The 17,957-nt window shown below is 40.9% G+C and overlaps 1 protein-coding gene across 1 annotated transcript in view; it reads right to left on the bottom strand.

Annotated features, from left to right (window-relative positions):
- Nucleotides 1–2,904: 2,904 nt before the first annotated feature.
- Nucleotides 2,905–17,957, bottom strand: part of si:dkey-70p6.1 (uncharacterized protein LOC570575 homolog) — a 36,419-nt gene continuing 21,366 nt past the window's right edge. The window contains exon 7 of the mRNA XM_057829830.1: nt 2,905–15,404. Within this exon, the coding sequence (XP_057685813.1) occupies nt 14,919–15,404 (486 nt within the window). The 3' untranslated portion in view covers nt 2,905–14,918. The remainder of the gene's footprint in view (nt 15,405–17,957) is intronic.

The raw sequence follows: 17,957 nt of genomic DNA, 5'->3' as shown, positions 1-17,957 counted from the left end.
CAAGAGGGGGGCGACACTCAGCCAATTTGTTTTATTAACAGCACCTCTTACTTACCTGTGGCACATAACGGGTGAGGGCAATAACTAAATCACACTTGCAGCCAGTTAAAATGGATTAAAACCGACTCAACCTCTGTCCTGTGTCCTTGTGTATAATACATTGAGCATGGAGAAAAGAAATAAGACCAACTTGAGAAGCAAAATTGTGAGAAAGCATGGGCAATCTCAAGGCTAAAAGTCCATCTCCAAATACCTGAATGTTCCTGTGTCTACTGTGCACAGTGTCATAAATGAGTGTAAAGCCCATGGCACTGTGGCTAACCTCCCTAGATGTGGATGGAAAAGAAAAATTGACAAGAGATTTCAACGAAACATTGTGCGGATGGTGGATAAAGAACCTGGACTAACATCATAACAAGTTGAAGCTGTCCCGCAGTCTGAGGGTACAAGTGTCAACCCGTACTATCCGTCGGCATCTGAATGAAAAGGGACTTTATGGTAGGATATCCAGGAAGACCCCACTCCTGACCCAGAGACATAAAAAAGCCAGGCTGGAGTTTGCCAAAACTTACCTGAGAAAGCCAAAATCATTTTGGAAGAGCGTTCTCTGGTCAGATGAGACAAAAGTAGAGCTTTTTTGGGAAAAGGCATCAACATAGAGATTACAGGGGGAAAAAACGAGGCCTTCAAAGAAAAGAACACGGTTCCCACAGTCAAACATGGCGGAGGTTCCCTGATGTTTTGGGGTTGTTTTGCTTCCTCTGGCACTGGACTGCTTGACTTACTTTTGTCCAGCAGTGTAGAAGAACCAGGCAGAGGGGCAGTGGGACCACTGTGTAGAACTTATTCCCAGCTGCACATCTTACTGCCCCTCATTTTGTATTCACATTCATGCTCTTTTTAAAGTGCAATCTTAGCAAGCCTTTGTTTTACATCTCCTCAAATGTATTCTGCAACCCATAAAATGTTTCTAATTTGATTATTCGAAATAACTACAGTAGTTGATAGATTAGATTAGACTACTAAAAAAATCGATAGCTGCAGCCCTAATGTGGTGGGTTAAAAGAGGTGGAGGAATGGCCGGGCCTGTATCAGGGGGGCAACTGCCACGTCACCCCTCCACCAAGCCGCCGCCCTACACCCTCGGTTAATGCATTAAAATAAAGGGGGAGCCAGCCGGGTCGAAGTAGTATCCTCGCTGTTGATGGCAGCTTAATGTTTAAAAAATCTACTTCACGTTTTGGCACGTCTATTTAGAAATATTACAGATATACAGTGTATCACAAAAGTGAGTACACCCCTCGCATTTCTGCAGATATTTAAGTATATCTTTTCATGGGACAACACTGACAAAATGACACTTTGACACAATGAAAAATAATCTGTGTGCAGTTTATATAATGGAGTTAATTTATTTTCCCCTCGAAATAACTCAAAATATAGCCATTGATATCTAAACCCTTGGCAACAAAAGTGAGTACACCGCATGGGAACTACGTACATCCCTACAGGAGTGCTGTCAGCATTGCTTCAGAGATTGAAGAAGTGTTAGTGCTCAGACCATATGCCGCACTCTACATCAAAATTGTGTGCATGGCTTTCACCCCTGGAGGAAGCCTCTTCTGAAGAGAGCCTGCCTGTCTCATCAGACCATAGGAAATGGTTCCAGTAATCCATGTGCTTTGTTGGCATGTCATCAGCAAACTGTTTGTTGCCAGGGGGGGTTTAGATATTAATGGCTACAAATTTGAGTTATTTTGAGGGGAAAATAAATTAACTCTATTATATAAGCTGCAAATAGACTTCTTTTCATTGTGTCATTTTGTCAGTGTTCTCTCATGAAAAGATATATTTAAATATCTGCAGAAATGCGAGGGGTGTACTCAGTTTTGTGATACACTGTATTAGATACTCCCGCTATAATGTCAATATTCTTTTTTGAACAATGAACACTATTAAAACCCAGGCGACCCACCCGTTTACTGCTTATCAGACGCTAACGTCCTAACGCTGTTATCGCGCAATATCATCAATATTCTATTGTAGTCTGTCGTGCATATACGTAATTATACACCTAAAAAGTTTCGTGGTCAAAAGGCACTATAAAATAGAGGGGCGTGGTTGTCGTGCGCATGCTCAGTAGTGCTTTGGATATCAATTCGACCGGGATACCCATTCATCAGAACACCGGGACTGTACAGCCCTGTTCCGGCCACAACCATCTGCAGCACATTTGGCTGGCGTGATGCGAAAAATAAATGAATTAATCCGCAAAGTCAGCTGAATCCGGAGTCCATCTGCATGCTGTTGTATTGTGAGATGCTGACCTGGGTGACGTCACATTCGCATTCGTCCTAAACCTGAGACTGGAGCCGGAAGTTACTCATTTTCATGGCGCGGGATTAAAAAATTAAATATATATAAAACGATCGACACACACATCTAAGCGGTCCATTTCATTCAGGAGCATAAAACCCTGCACGAAATATGAAAGAAACATGCTTTTTGGTGTCATACGCACCTAATGGCAGTGAACTGGAGAGAGATGCTTCATGCCTGCTTTGAGCCAACGGATGCCCATTATTACACTTCGGCCATTTTGAGTCAGTGCCATTCCATAAATGTAACATTTTAGCCAATGGAGATTGCTCCACTTTCAATCAGCTTAGCTTTTCATCATCGTCAGCAATGTGGTAAAATAATTGTAAACTTAGGGTGGGAAAATGATTCAATTTTTTCCCCTCAAAATCCAGCCATGTTAATACGGTTTGTTGTTTGAAAATCCGTCATGACTGAAGTATTTTAGTGGAGAAAATGACCACTGCTTCCATCAAGATGGCCACCACTTTTAGCTTCTAGCTCTTTCAATAAAGGTTCTCCACTTTCAGAATAAGCCAGACTGTGTTTTTCAAGTGCTACTTTATTACAAAAGTATAAACTCGACTGACATTTGATGAATATTAATCTGGATATAAAACATTACAATCTTTTAAAGTACACGCAGACCCTGTCGTCCGCCGCCGCAAAAAATAAAACACTGAGCAACACACGGGAAGGCTTTTCTTTTGTTTGTTTGTTTTTTTTGTCACAAGATTACTCATTCCAGAAGACAACATTATAGAAAAAGATAGATTTTTTTTTGGACACTGATGATATATTTATTCTTTCTCTTTTGTATTGTACATACACATTGCATGAACAGACAGTATCATCACACACGTTGCATCCAAATCATTGTCCAGCAGGTGTGACGCTTTTTTTTTTTTCTTCTTTCTGCAACATTTGAACACAGAGAGGGGAACAACCATAGAAAAAAAACATTGAGATAAGTACAACTTGCCAGTGTCTGGATTTTATTTTTTATTTTTTTAAGCATGCAACGCGTAGCAGGCAAAGTGCTGGACAGGCTCGACAAAGTAAAACAGCTCATATACAGACGGCGAGTGTTGGCGCCGCCGTGGTGGTGGAGGTGAAAATGCCAGTTTGTTCGGGGGTATAACCCCCCCAAAAATTGTGACGTTTTTGTGTTAAAAGGTAGACTGAGCAAAACGTCACAGCTTTCGCTTGCAAATGTGCACATCTTCTTTATTATCGTGCCGTTTGTTTTGTTTTTTAAGGTAAACTAGATTAGCGCACGATTAGCTAATTAGTTAGCAAATGAATTTTCTCCTTTTTTTGATAGCACTGCTTTATAAGCAAAAGTGAGAATTGAGTAAATTTGGGTCGCCGTAAAAGAAATATGAGGTGAAAAGTGTCCATTGGTTATATTTTTTGAGATACCGTATTTGGCCTAAATATTCAAATCCAAGTTATTTAGGCAAAATGTATTGTATAAATCCACCTCCGTGAAGTTGGACCCCCACCAGACGCAAATTTATATAAAAATGTCAGCCATTTGTGCTACGCTTGTGCTGTTTTTGAGATATTTACAATTCTCTATTGGTCAATCTGAGGTCAACCATTTTTTTATCTAAACCTGATACAAATGTGTCCATCGTTTGTGCTGTAAAAATTTTCGTTTGTGTCGCTATGTTTTTTTTCTTCTTTTTTTTAGATAGTCTGCTTTTATTTTGTACTGATGACATCACACAGCCCCCCCATATACGGCAGAATGGAACCGCAATGGTGCCGTTCGTTTGTGCTGCCACAGTTTTGCAGTTACGACAAATATTTTTTTTAGGTCATCCAAAGTTCACCCAGCACTGCTGTTGCTGTTGGGAAAGGAAAACATTTCCGGGTCAATAGCGTACCGCACGAATGCTATTTTTAGACCGTGACGTTGCCATCGTAACATGGTAGTAGGACATCATTGACATGCCCTCGCATACAAACCATGTTATTTCTGCTTGTTTTCTCCAGTAATCTTTCAAAAAAGAGAATGCTGATCAAACACTGCTGCTATGGAACTTGTAAAAACGACCCTAGACATTACCACATATGAAGGATGTTTTCTTCATACGTTTCCCGAAACCAAAAACTCAGAGGAAAAAATCTGAAGAATGGATCAACTTGCGCAGACTGCAAAAGACCAGTTTAACGCCAGGAAGGTGAAGCCATTCACATTTCACATGCAGTAAACATTTTGTTGGGGGCCATGGTCCTTCAGAGGACGATGAGATAAGCCATTTTGATATTTATACTTTTTTTTTTTTTTTTTTTTTTTTTTTTTAGCGTGGCGTTTTGCCGTGCTGCTTCTTTCTGACAATAAATGACCTGAAAAAATTATAATGGTATCTGACTGCCAATTACCTTTTCTGTTGTAAAAAAACAACTTTAGTAAGTGGGAAGTGTAAATAAATTATAGAATTTAGAGTTATTAATGAAAAAATTAAAACTGTTCGTTGGCTGTTACAGAGTAGCACTTGCGATCGCTACACAAAAATAGCAATGTAAATTCCAAGAACGGTCAGAGACGTAAGACAGCCAGAGCAAATAATATATATGAAAGATAGGGCATATGGTGGAAAAGGATAGATTATTGAAACAGGAGAATGTCATTGTTAGTGGCGTAAGGCAATGCACACATGAAAAAGGTGTTGATAAAAAAGCTAATTCTGGATCAGGTCGGTCGTCTTTTTCAGCCCTCGACACTCAAGCCATCTCTATAACTGAACATTTGTTTGTTCTTCCACATCTTTACCAGTGAATTTCGCACCAGGGACATCATTTTCTGACGGAATTACCATGTTTGACCCATAAAATCCCCCCAAAATCTGGCTGTGGCCATTCACAGCTGTGTCTTGACACTTGGTGAGACATGCTACATGGAGTTTTTGGATCGAAAAGAGGTAAGTACGCGATAATATTTTGTTAAAATCATGGTGTCTTTAATTATGCTCTCTCATGCTCTCACCTCCAGTTAAGGTTTTGCTGTTTAATTTTTTTTTTCTTTTTAAATGCCCTCCTGTGCAAAAATTTTCTTCTCCCAGAAAATTGAGATTATAAGCTTTCCAATGATGTACAGTAACACACATGCATATTGGACAATTTTGAAATTTGGCCAAATTGGGGGTTTCAGAGCGGAACTTCAAGTCACCTGAGTGTTTTCCGCCATATATATGTGTCTGATGGGGGGCAAACTTCACAGAGGTCATATATCCTGGTGTTTTGGAAGTGGACAAAATGTAGACACATTTCATAAATGGTGTCGTGTCAAATGCAGTAACTTGTAAAACTGATATTTTATAATTACACCAATGCAATTAAACATAAGCATGAAATATCGTGAAAACCAGCACTAACATTTTTCATTTTTCCGATCCATGTCACCAAAGACATTTAGCCATTTAAAAAAAAAAAAATCTCTAGAACAGATATGTTATACATTTTTTCGACCAGTGTAGTCAATAAACCTACAAGACATTGTTGAGTTTTTGGAGCTTCCTATTGGAATTTATTTTGAGAATAGAATACTTTATTTGCCATTAAAAAAAGGGGGGGTTGAAACGGTAAATAATATTAAAAGATAAAGAAGACGTAGACGTTTGAAGTACGAGCGTGAACATGTTTGGGTTGAAATCCTCTCACGGTTGTTGTTCTCTCGGTCCCTGAGCTTTCCGCTATTTTGATTAGTCATGGAGTCCTTCGACTTACGGCTAAATCCTGTTTCCAAAAGTGCTGGCCAATATTTGTGGAGGCTGTGCTTTTCAAATCTTTCTTTGCGTTTGCTTCGCCGCCCTCATTGGCTGCCACTGACGGTGTTAGAGGAACCGCATTTTCTTTGTTTTATGATTACCACTTACAACACTGAAACTCACTTTGGGGCATTTTAGTCTCACTTACTGTTGATTTCAGGGCATTTCCGGGTCACTTCCTGTTAATATCGGGTCACTACTCGGTCACTTCCTGTCCATTTGGGTCACTCCCCATTGATATTGGGTCCTTTCTTTTTGTGTTGATATCCGGTCACTTGTTGGTCACTTCATGTCAATATGGGGTCACTTCCCGTCCATTTTGCGTCACTATCCAAGTCACTTCCCGTTGATATCAGGTCAGTTCCTACTGTTTTTGTAACATTTCCAGGTACTTCCTGTTGATATCGGGTCACTTCCTATCGATGTGAGGTCACATTGCGTCTATTTAGGGTAACTTCCGTGTCACTTCCCGTTGGTATTGGGTTGGTTCTTATTGATTTTAGCGCATTTCCAGGTCACTGCCTATTGATATCGGGTCACTTCTAGGTCATTTCCTATCAATAGGGGTCACATCCTATCCATTTTGGGTCACTATCCGTGTCACTTCCCGTTCATATCAGGTTTGTTCCTGGTGATTTTGGGGCATTTTTGGGTCACTTCCTATTTATATCGGGTTACTTCTAGGTCACTTCCTTTTGATATGGGGTCACCCCCCGTCCATTTTGGCTCACCCCAAATTGATATCGGGTCACTTCCTTTTGTGTGGATATCGGGTCACTTGTAGGTCACTTCATGTCAATATGGGGTCACTTCCCGTCCATTTTACGTCACTATCCGTGTCACTTCCCGTTGATATCAGATTAGTTCCTGTTGATTTTGGGGCCTTTTTGGGTCACTTCCTGTTGATATCGTGTTACTTCCAGGTCACTTCCTTTTGATATGGGGTCACTTTCCGTGCATTTTGGACCAATTCCGTGTCACTTCCCGTCGATATCAGGTCAGTTCCTGTTGATTTTGGGTCACTGTTTAACTTCCTATTTATATTGGGTCACCTTTGATTGCTTTTGGGGCATTTCCATGTCAACTCCTGTTCATGTCAAGTCAGTTTGTGTTGATTTTGGGGCATTTCTGGGTCACCTTTTTGATTTTGGGGCATTTCCAGATGATATTAGGTCTCTTCCCGTCCACACTGGGTCACTTCTATGTCTCTTCCTGTATATATAAGGTCAGGTCCTGTTGATTTTGGGGGATTTCCAGGTCACTTCTTGTTGATATCGGGTCTCTACCCGTCCATATTGGGTCACTTCTATGTCACTTCCCATTGATATCAGGTCAGTTCCTGTTGATTTTGAGGGGCCGCTTCCTATTGATACAGGGTCACTTCTGGGTCACTCCCTGTTGATATGGCGTCACTTCTCATTGATATCAGGTCACTTCCTGTTGACTTTGGGTCACTCTGTGTCACTTCCTGTTGATAAGGGGTCACTTTGAACTGCTTTTGTGGCATTCCCAGGTCACTTCCGGTTGATTTCGTGGCATTTTTGGGCCACAAAACAGCTTCACCAACAGCTTTTCTCAAATGGAATTTGACAGAATGGATGGCCGTCAAAGGCAGCCAATGAGTTTTAAGGAGTAGAGCGTCATTTAGCTAGCTTACTTTCTTGTGCTCGGCTCAGTGAGCGGCGCAACCGGCGGTTACCGATTGCTCCGCAATGCTTCTTTGTGCTCACAACCTTTGGATTCCTTCCAAGTTGGCAAATTGGACAAAACGTAGAAACCTCAGGACTTTTAAGGCTCAGAGCCGGAGCCCGGGAAAGGCATGATGTCATGTAAACAGCATATATTCGGGGCGGGGCTGCTGGTGATTCCCAACCTCTTTGATACGATTGACCAGGTGTGCCAATATGTCGCCGTATCTGCGCGCCTGGTAAATTCTGCTTAATGGCTCCGGAAAATGACGACGGAGGACAAATGACGTGTCTTGGTCGAGCGCGTACGCTGACCGTTCCGAGCAAAGTCATCCACTTTTCAAAGTCACGCTACTCACAAAAAGTTCCCGTTTTTTCCCGTGCTAATCACGTATATACAGAAAATGGTCCATCATTTTCATGAGAAAATGGTTGCCCTAAATCAGTGGTGTTCAAACGTTTGTCCCTGGAAAAAAAAATCCCAGGATTGGAATTGTCAAATTGGATCAGACGTCTTTGTCATTCAATGGCAGTGAAACATGATCACTCGCTGCAAACCTTCCCAGTTGAAATGGAAGTGATTGTAATACACATACGCTCCCCAGAAATGCCCCAAAATCAGGAAATCAAATTAAAAACAAATAGTGCTGTAACGATTGATCGATTAACTCTAGTAATTCATTTAGAAAAAAGCTTTCGATCAAATTTTACTGATTCGAAGATTTGTTTAATTAGAGTGACATTTTAATGGTTTGTTTTGAAAGTTTTGCATTTAGTTTTATTGATTTGGGTGGATACACTGCCCTTTTACTTGTCTAGCATGGCTGAATCCAACTGCTCTCTATTAAGACCAACATAATGTAAGTTTTTGTTTGAGCGAATATGTTTCTGTATTCATTCGGAATTTAGTTTATAGGTATATTTACAATTTTTTTGTGGGAATATGTGTTTGAACGATGTGTAAAGAGCATTGTTTAAAAAAAAAAAAAAAAAAAACGTTAACGTTATATAGCATTTAAGCTAGCGGACTTTTGCTATGTACAGTGGTATGAAAAAGTATCTGAACCTTTTGGAATTTCTCAAATTTCTGCATAAAATCACCATCAAATGTGATCTAATCTTTGTCAAAATCACACAGATGAAAAAACAGTGTCTGCTTTAACTAAAACCACCCAAACATTTATAGGTTTTCAGTGACATAGACATGTCATATCAGTGACAGTGACATATGGATAAAATTAAATAAGCGAACCATCACATTTAATATTTTGTGCCCCCCCTTTGGCAGCAGTAACTTCAACCAGGCGCTTCCTTTAGCTGCAGATCAGTCTGGCACATCATTCAGGACTAATCTTGGCCCATTTCTCTCTACAAAACTGCTGTAGTTCAGTCAGATTCCTGGGATGTCTGGCATGAATCACTGTCTTTAGGTCATGCCCACAGCATCTCAATGGGGTTAAAGTCTGGACTTTGGACACTCCAGAACATGTATTTTGTTCTTCTGAAACCATTCTGAAGTTGATTTACTTCTGTGTTTTGGATCGTTGTCTTGTTGCAGCATCCATCCACTTTTTAGTTTCAACTGTCTGACAGACGGCCTCAGTGCAACTTGTCCAGGCCCTGAGGCAGCAAAACAGCCCCAAATCATGATGCTCCCTCAACCATGCTTCACGGTTGGGATGAGGTGTTTATGTTGGTGAGCTGTTCCATTTTTCCTCCACACATGACGTTGTGTGTTACTCCCAAACAATTCAACTTTGGTTTCATCAGTCCACAAAATATTTTGCCTAAATTCCTGTGCAGTGTCCAAGTGCCTTTTTGAAAACATTAAACAAGCAACAATGTTTTTTTTTTTTTTTAGACAGCAGTGGCTTCCTCCGTGGAGTCCTCCCATGTACACCACTCTTGGCCATAGTTTTACATATAGTTGATGTGTGCACATAGATATTGGACTGTGCCAGTCATTTCTGTAAGTCTTTAGCAGACAGTCTAGGGTTCTTTTTACCTCTCTGAAATACTGCGCCGAACTCTTGGTGTCATCTTTGGTGGACAGTCACTCCTTGGGAAAGGAGCAACAGTGCCAAACTCGCCATTTGTAGACAACTTCTCTGACTGTTGAATGATGAACATCCAGACTTTTAGAGATGGTTTTGTATCATCTCCCAGCTTTATACAAAACAACAATCCTTGATCGCAGGTCTTCAGACAGCTCTTTTGACCGAGCACATCAGACAATGCTTCTCATCAAGACAATTCTTACCAGGTGTGTTTTAAACCACTCATCAGTAATTGGGCAAACACCTGACTTAAATTGTTTTGTAAAAATTGGTTTCAATTGCTCTTTAACCCTTTATTGCCAAACGTATCACATTTGATACACCTATAATTTCATGATTTTGAGACTGATTCAGAATTTTGACATTTCTTTTTGAAAATAAAAATCATGGATGCAAGTCAACACATGCATCTGCAGGTTCCATTTAAAAAAACAAACAAACAAAAAAACAGGATTTAGCAAGGGTTATAGATATTACAGGGCTTATTACACATATTCATTTTGACTTTTCTTTTTACAAATGTGAAAAAAAGGTTTCATTAGGACCTTATTTTTCAAATTTTGGGATTCTCTGATAATTGCTTTATTTAAGGGTTAAGTCTCCTTAGGCAGAGGGTTCACTTACTTATTTCCCCCCTTCTGTCGTTGTTTGCATACTATCCTCATTAAAATATGAAAACCTATAAATGTTTGGGGTGGTTTTAGTTAAAGCAAACACTGTTTTTTTCATCAGTGTGATTTTGACAAAGATCGGATCACATTTGATGATTTTATGCAGAAATGGGAGAAATTCCAAAAGGTTCAGATACTTTTTCATACCACTGTAAGTTAGCCAATTGCTTTTTTGTTGTTGTTGTACTTGGATCCTCTTTTTTATGTATGTATCGTTTGAGGCTAAGAGCAGGTATTTTAATGTATTACTAAATGCATTTATTGCTCATGTGGAATGAAAGTGCAATTCTGCATAGTTTGAAGAAACAATCAAGAAATTTAATTTTGTATTTGCATTTAATACTCTTTTTAAAGTGTCATCTTAGCAAGCCAGAGTATTATTTCAAGCATAAACACTTGTTTGTTTAACATATCATAAAATTCTGCAACACATTAAATGTTCGTATTCCGATTAATCGATAATTTAAACTACCTAATTGATAGATTAATTGATTACCTAAATAATCGATAGCTGCAGCCCTAAAAAGAAAATAACCCAACATGAACTCCTTGCCTGCCGTTGAGAAAGATAGACATCCAATCCATTTGGACTGGGAAGGTCCAATGAATGCATCAACAGAAATGATGTGTGAATTCCCCCAAATCAACAGGAAGTGACTTCTGAATAGGGTTGGGCATCAAGCATCTATGGGATCCGGGACTAATTCTCCGATGCTCCTGGAACCGTTCGAATTTTAAAATTTCGATTCCATGTTTCGAGCCCATGACCGCAGATCGGAAAAAAATAGCTGCCGAACACCACGAAGAAGAAACCACATGAAGCGTGTTTATGCATTGCAACTTAATTTCAACCATGGACACGGTGTTGTAGCCCTCAAAAGTGGCTCTACTTCACAAAGAAAAATGACCAGTCAGCTCAGTGCAACATTTGCAACACAGCCATATCATGCAAAGGCGGCTGCACGACCAATATGATTAACCACCTGCGGCTTCATGGGATACACGTGCCGAGTAGTGCATAGCTGAGGGCCCCCTATTTGACAAGCCTTGCCAGTCCTCCAAATAGTCAGAAGTGGGTAGGTAAAACAATAAATTACGTCTGTCTTCTGCTGCCCCCGCGACCCGATCCTGGATTAAAAGGTAGATGATGGAATAGTATGAGAATAGGTCGTATTATTACATCAGGCTATATAAGCAGCTACTTACTTTACGTAGTGCGTTGCCGCCGCCGTTAATATCAGAAGTATTAAAAGCATCTTATGTTTTAGAATCGGTTTTACAAATAAGGAAATCCTTATTATTTTGCCTGTTCTACATCAAATTATAATCAATAGAAGAATTTATACTAATGCTTCGTCATAGCTCGCAGCAAAGGTACATGTATGTAGAGTGTGTAGCGGCTCACAACTACCTTACCCCTATGTAATATTTGCGACTTTTTCTCGTTTTCTCATATTTATGTGTTCAAGCTTCATCTACACCCAGTGAGCCTGTGTTCTCCACTGCAGGAAACCACGTTTGCTGCCTGAGAAGGCAGATATGATCATTTTCCTAAACAAAAACCGTTTCTGATTTTATACTGTCCCCTCTGCTAATCTGGACTGGGTTTTACTAGTTGTTTTTGTTTCTTCGTTTGTTTGATACTCTGCACCAGGTTAGCCAATTATGGGAGTTCAATAACATGTAAAAATGACTGCAGCATAAGACATCTTAAAACATAGGCAAAAGAATACAGTGGGGCAAATAAGTATTTAGTCAACCAGTAATTGTGCGAGTTCTCCCACTTGAAAATATTAGAGGCCTGTAATTGTCAACATGGGTAAACCTCAACCATGAGAGGCAGAATGTGAAAAAACAAAACAAAAAAACTGAAAATCACATTGATTTTTAAAGAATTTATTTGCAAATCATGGAGGAAAATAAGTATTTGGTCAATACCAAAAAATCATCTCAATACTTTGTTATGTACTCTTTGTTGGCCATACTGGAGGCCAAACGTTTTCTGTAACTCTTCACAAGCTTTTCACACACTGTTGCTGGTATTTTGTCCCATTCCTCCATGCAGATCTCCTCAAGAGCAGTGATGTTTTGGGGCTGTCGTTGGGCAACATGGACTTTCAACTCCCTCCACAGATTTTCTATGAGGTTGAGATCTGGAGACTGGCTAGGCCACTCCAGGACCTTGAAATGCTTCTTACGAAGCCACTCCTTTGTTGCCCTGGCTGTGTGTTTGGGATCATTGTCATGCTGAAAGACCCAGCCACATCTCATCTTCAATGCCCTTGCTGATGGAAGGAGATTTTCACTCAAAATCTCTCCATACATGGCCCCATTCATTCTTTCCTTTACACAGATCAGTCGTCCTGGTCCCTCTGCAGAAAAACAGCCCCAAAGCATGATGTTTCCACCCCAATGCTTCACAGTGGGTATGGTGTTCTTCGGATGCAATTCAGTATTCTTTCTCCTCCAAACACGAGAACCTGTGTTTCTACCAAAAAGTTTTATTTTGGTTTCATCTGACCATAACACATTCTTCCAGTCCTCTTCTGGATCATCCAAATGCTCTCTAGCGAACCGCAGACGGGCCTGGACGTGTACTTTCTTCAGCAGGGGGACACGTCTGGCAGTGCAGGATTTGAATCCCTGGCGGCGCATTGTGTTACTGATAGCAGCCTTTGTTACTGTGGTCCCAGCTCTCTGTAGGTCATTCACTAGGTCCCCCCGTGTGGTTGTGGGATTTTTGCTCACCGTTCTTGTTTTGACGCCACGGGGTGAGATCTTACATGGAGCCCCAGATCGAGGGAGATTATGACAGGTGTCTTTTATACCGATAATGAGTTAAAACAGGTGCCATTAATACAGGTAACGTGTGGAGCCTTGTTAGACCGAGTTAAAAGAAGTTAGACCTCTTTGACAGCCAGAAATCTTGCTTGTTTGTAGGTGACCAAATACTTATTCTCCATTCTAATTTGGAAATAAATTCTTTAAAAATCAAACAATGTGATTTTCAGTTGTTTTTTTTCCACATTCTGTCTCTCATGGTTGGGGTTAAACCATGTTGACAATTACAGGCCTCTCTAATCTTTTAAAGTACGAGAACTTGCACCGTTGGTGGTTGACTAAATACTTATTTGCCCCACTGTATGTGTAAATGTTTTCACCGTGAGCTTTTGAAGACTAAGCTCAAAGACTGATATTTATATACAAGTTAAAAATAGCCCTGTTAGAAATTCATAGCTAATTGAAAGTTCATATAATTTAAAAAATAATTGAGAAGTCAAGAAATTAATATAAACTATACAATTTTTTTTTACCCTGCTTATTAAAAGGATCGGAGAATCATTTGGAACCGGAATCGAAACGTGGAATCGGAACCGTTCAAATTCAAACGATGCCCAACCCTACTTGTGAATACCCCAAGATCAACAGGAATGAGCTGCGGAAATGCCCCAAAATTAGCAGGAAGTGACCTCTAAATGCCCCAAAATCAACAGGAAGTGATGTGAAAATGACCTAAAATCAACAGGAAATGACCCAAAATCAACAGGAAATGATGTGGAAATGCGCCCAAATCGACAGTAGGTGACTAGTAGGTATCCTAAAATAAACTAGGCACTGAGCCAAAATTGACAAAGATAGACGCCCATTTCATTTCAACTGGGAGGACTTGATCTTTCAGTGCCTTTGACGGTGCTAGACAGCCAATCCATTTGGACTCGGAGGGCGGGGCCAATGAATGAATCAACAGAAGTGGTGTGGAAATGTTCCAAAATCCACATGAATTTATGCGTGGAAATGTCCCAAAAATCAACATGAATTGATGCGGAAATGTGCCAAAATCAATAGGGAGTGTCCCAAAATCAACAGGAAGTGATGCGGAAATACGCCAAAATCAACAGGAAGTGACTTGTAAGTATTCTAAAATGAACTAGGCAGTGAGCCTAAATGAAGTCATTGCCTGCAATTGACAAAGACAGACGTCCAATTCATTTAAACTGGGAGGACTTGATCTTTCAGTGCCTTTGACGGTGCTAAACGTCCAATCTATTTGGACTGGGAGGGCGGGGCCAATGAATGAATCAACAGAAGTGATAATTAACATGAATTGACGAGGAAATGGGCCAAAATCAATAGTGAGTGACCCATGAATCACCAATGACCAATGAACTCATTGACAGCCATAGGCACCCAATTCATTTAAACTGAGAGGGCTGGCCGATTCTGCATTAGGTTTTACCCGCCCGAACTTTTTGTGAGTAGTTTTCACACCTTTTGATTTCGGCGCCGAGAGTCGGCTTCCTTTCCGCGCCCAAACGGCGGGTCCGTTCGGAATATCGCGACGGCCTGTAGGCGGCTCGGCGGAGCGGTTTAGAGCCCAGTGACGTACATCTCCATGCCGTCGTTGAAGGTGAAGACAGTGGTGGTGCCGGAGCCGCGCTCCAGCTCACCGATGCTCTCGTAGAGGCCGTCGCCGCCGGGTAGCGGTAGGTGCCGCAGCTTGGGCGGCGGCGGTGGCGGGGGCTGCCGCTGCTGGCTCTTCTTCCTGCGGGGCCGCAGGGTGGCTCCGCAGGAGTTGGCCGCCCGTCGCCAGCCGCCGGGGCCGCCTTCCGGGTCGGCGTAGGGCGGCTCCACCTCACCCTCCTCTTCCTCGGCCGCCGCAGTCCCGAAGGACTCGTAGCGGCGCCGGTCCGCGGGGGGCCGGCCCTCCCTGAGGGCCCATGTCTGGGGCTTGACCACCACACTGAAGCCCCCGTCGCGGTCTCGACCCAAGGTCCTGAAGCCGGGATTGGACGGCGGCGGCGATCCGGGCGCGCCTCTCTTCTTCTTGCACACTTTGGAGTACATCTCGGCCACCTGAAATGGAGAAGTCACGTATTTCCGTCAATAGCAGGTCAGTTAGGCCCACCGCCAAAAACTAACTTATTCATGAGCAGTTGTCATTGTTGATAGTAGCTTTGCATGTACGTACAAAAGCTACAATGTAGGCTATTATTTTATTTCCCCAATGGCATTTCTTCCCAGCTAAAACCGTTTGACCCTTCGAAACCGTTTATACACCATAATGACCGGAATTCTCGCGTGAAGCATAGAAACTTTTTTAACACCTAAAAAATGACTTCGCCCCAAAACGCAGGGTGTTGAAAGAAAGTAAAATTTCAAAACACTACTTGAACTACAGTTTTTGTCCAAATCCCCTTCAAAAATTACGGCCAATGAACAAAATTTCCCATTCATTTCCAATGGCCCTTTTTAACATTCCACTGTGGTCAACAGGAAGTGACGCAATATAACCTGGAAGTGATCGTGAAATGCACTCAAATCAACAGGAAGTGACCCTGAAAGGCCTCCAAATCTACAGGACGTGAAACAATATCAACAATAAGTGACCTCGAAATGCCCTCAAATCTATAGGAAGTGACCCTCAAATGTCCCCAAATCTACAAGAAGTGACCCGATATCCATAGACTTCACTATCAATTGACGGGACACTGGGCCGATCAGTAGGGGGGCCTATTTTCAAAAACTTCAAGTAAAATATTTTCAAAACCAAAGCAGCTAGCGATCTCAAACCAAAACAGGCACCTCCCATAAGCATATATGAGTCTCCATGAGCAGCGGCATAAAAAAATTCAGTCGTTCCATAATGAAATCCTGATTTTTAATTTTTTTTTTTTAAACAAGTATTACAAAACTTAAAATGGCTATAAGATTCTCAAATTTTACACTGGATGCTCAAAAATCACCAATTGCAGAGATAATAACCTTTATTTTCAGGATCAATAGCAATATTTAACATATCATAAACGTTTTTGCCAGAAATAGTAAACTAATAATAAGTAAAAACTAATAAACTTAAAAATTTTGTACAAAATCCAACATGGCGGCCGTCACAAAACAACAGAGCTTTTCAAGTTGAAAATTCTTGTAATTAAATGCTTAAATGGCGGAATTTCTACAGATATGAATATAAAAAAGTCTAGATTCTTGGTTCAAAGCAAAAAACGGGCAGTTATCGTTCATTTTACGTAAATATTTCAAGCAAAAGTTATGGTATTGTGTAAACCAACATGGCGGCCGTCACGAAACAAAGAGCCTTTTAAGCTGAAAATTCTTGTGAATAAATGCTTAAATCGTGGAATTTCTATAGATATGAACGTAAAACAGTCTTGATTCTTGGTGTTAAAAATAAAAAACAGGCAGTTATCATTCATTTTAAATAAATATTTCAAGCCAAAGTTACACTAATTTTTTACACTAACAAAGTTTGACGAATTAATTTTTTTCACGTTTCAAAGTGCATGCATGGTGCTATTTAATATAATAATTACCTTGAATCCTTGACCAAATCACTCTTGAGACACTCCTGCCTGCTTGTATGCAGTAAAACCTTCATCCTATTTCCACCTAAATCCGGCGTTGGAACGCAGCGTGTGTTTAGTTTATCGCAGTAAAAGCTGTCATGATGCTCTGCCTGGGTCGGCCCCTTACGGGAAGCCGTGGTGCAATGTCTGTAGGAGCTGTCTCGTCAACTGCATGGTAGAGTCTATGCGATATCAACAGGCAGTGACCCCAAAATGCCCTCAAATCAACAGAAAGTGACCCTGAAATGCCCCCAAATCAACATGATGTGACCCGATATAAACTGTTAAGTGACCTCAAAATGCCATTAAATTAACAAAAAGTGCCTTAATATTAACTAAAAGTGACCCCGAAATACCTTCTTATCAACAACAAGCGACCCTGAAATGCCACCTAATTTATAGAGCATGAACCAATATCTACAATAAGTGACCTAAAAATGCCCTCAAATCAATAGGACGTTATCCTGAAATGTCCCCAAAACTACAGGAAGTGATCAGACATCAACAGGCAGTGACCCCAAAATTCCCTCATGTCAACAGGAGGTGACCCGATATCAACAGGAAGTGACCCTGAAATGCTCCCAAATCTGCAGGAACGAACCCAAATCAAGATGAAGTGACCCCAAAATGCCATTTAAATGAATAAAAATGGCCTTGATATCAACTGAAAGTGACCCCGAAATGCCCTCACATCAACAAAAAGTTGACTAAAAATGCCCTCAAATAACAGGAAGCGACCCGATATCAACTGGAAGTGAGCCTAAAATTCCCTCACATCAACAGGAAGTGACCCCAAAATGCCTCCAATTCTACAGTAATGAACCCAAATCAACATAAAGTGACCCCAAAATACAATTTAAAAGATCAAAAAGTGCCTTGATAACAACTGAAAATGACTCTGAAATGCCCTCACATCAACAGAAAATGGCCCTGAAATGTCCTCAAATAACAGGAAGTGACCCAAAAGCAATAAGAAGTGACCCTGAAATGCCTACAAATCTACAGGAATGAACCAAAATCAACATGGAGTGAACCCAAAATGTGA

This window comes from Corythoichthys intestinalis, chromosome 2 (assembly GCF_030265065.1).
Source record: "Corythoichthys intestinalis isolate RoL2023-P3 chromosome 2, ASM3026506v1, whole genome shotgun sequence".
Classification (NCBI taxonomy): Eukaryota; Metazoa; Chordata; class Actinopteri; order Syngnathiformes; family Syngnathidae; genus Corythoichthys; species Corythoichthys intestinalis.
The sequence above is the reverse complement of the archived record's forward strand: the minus strand, read 5'-3'. Positions and strand labels throughout refer to the sequence as shown.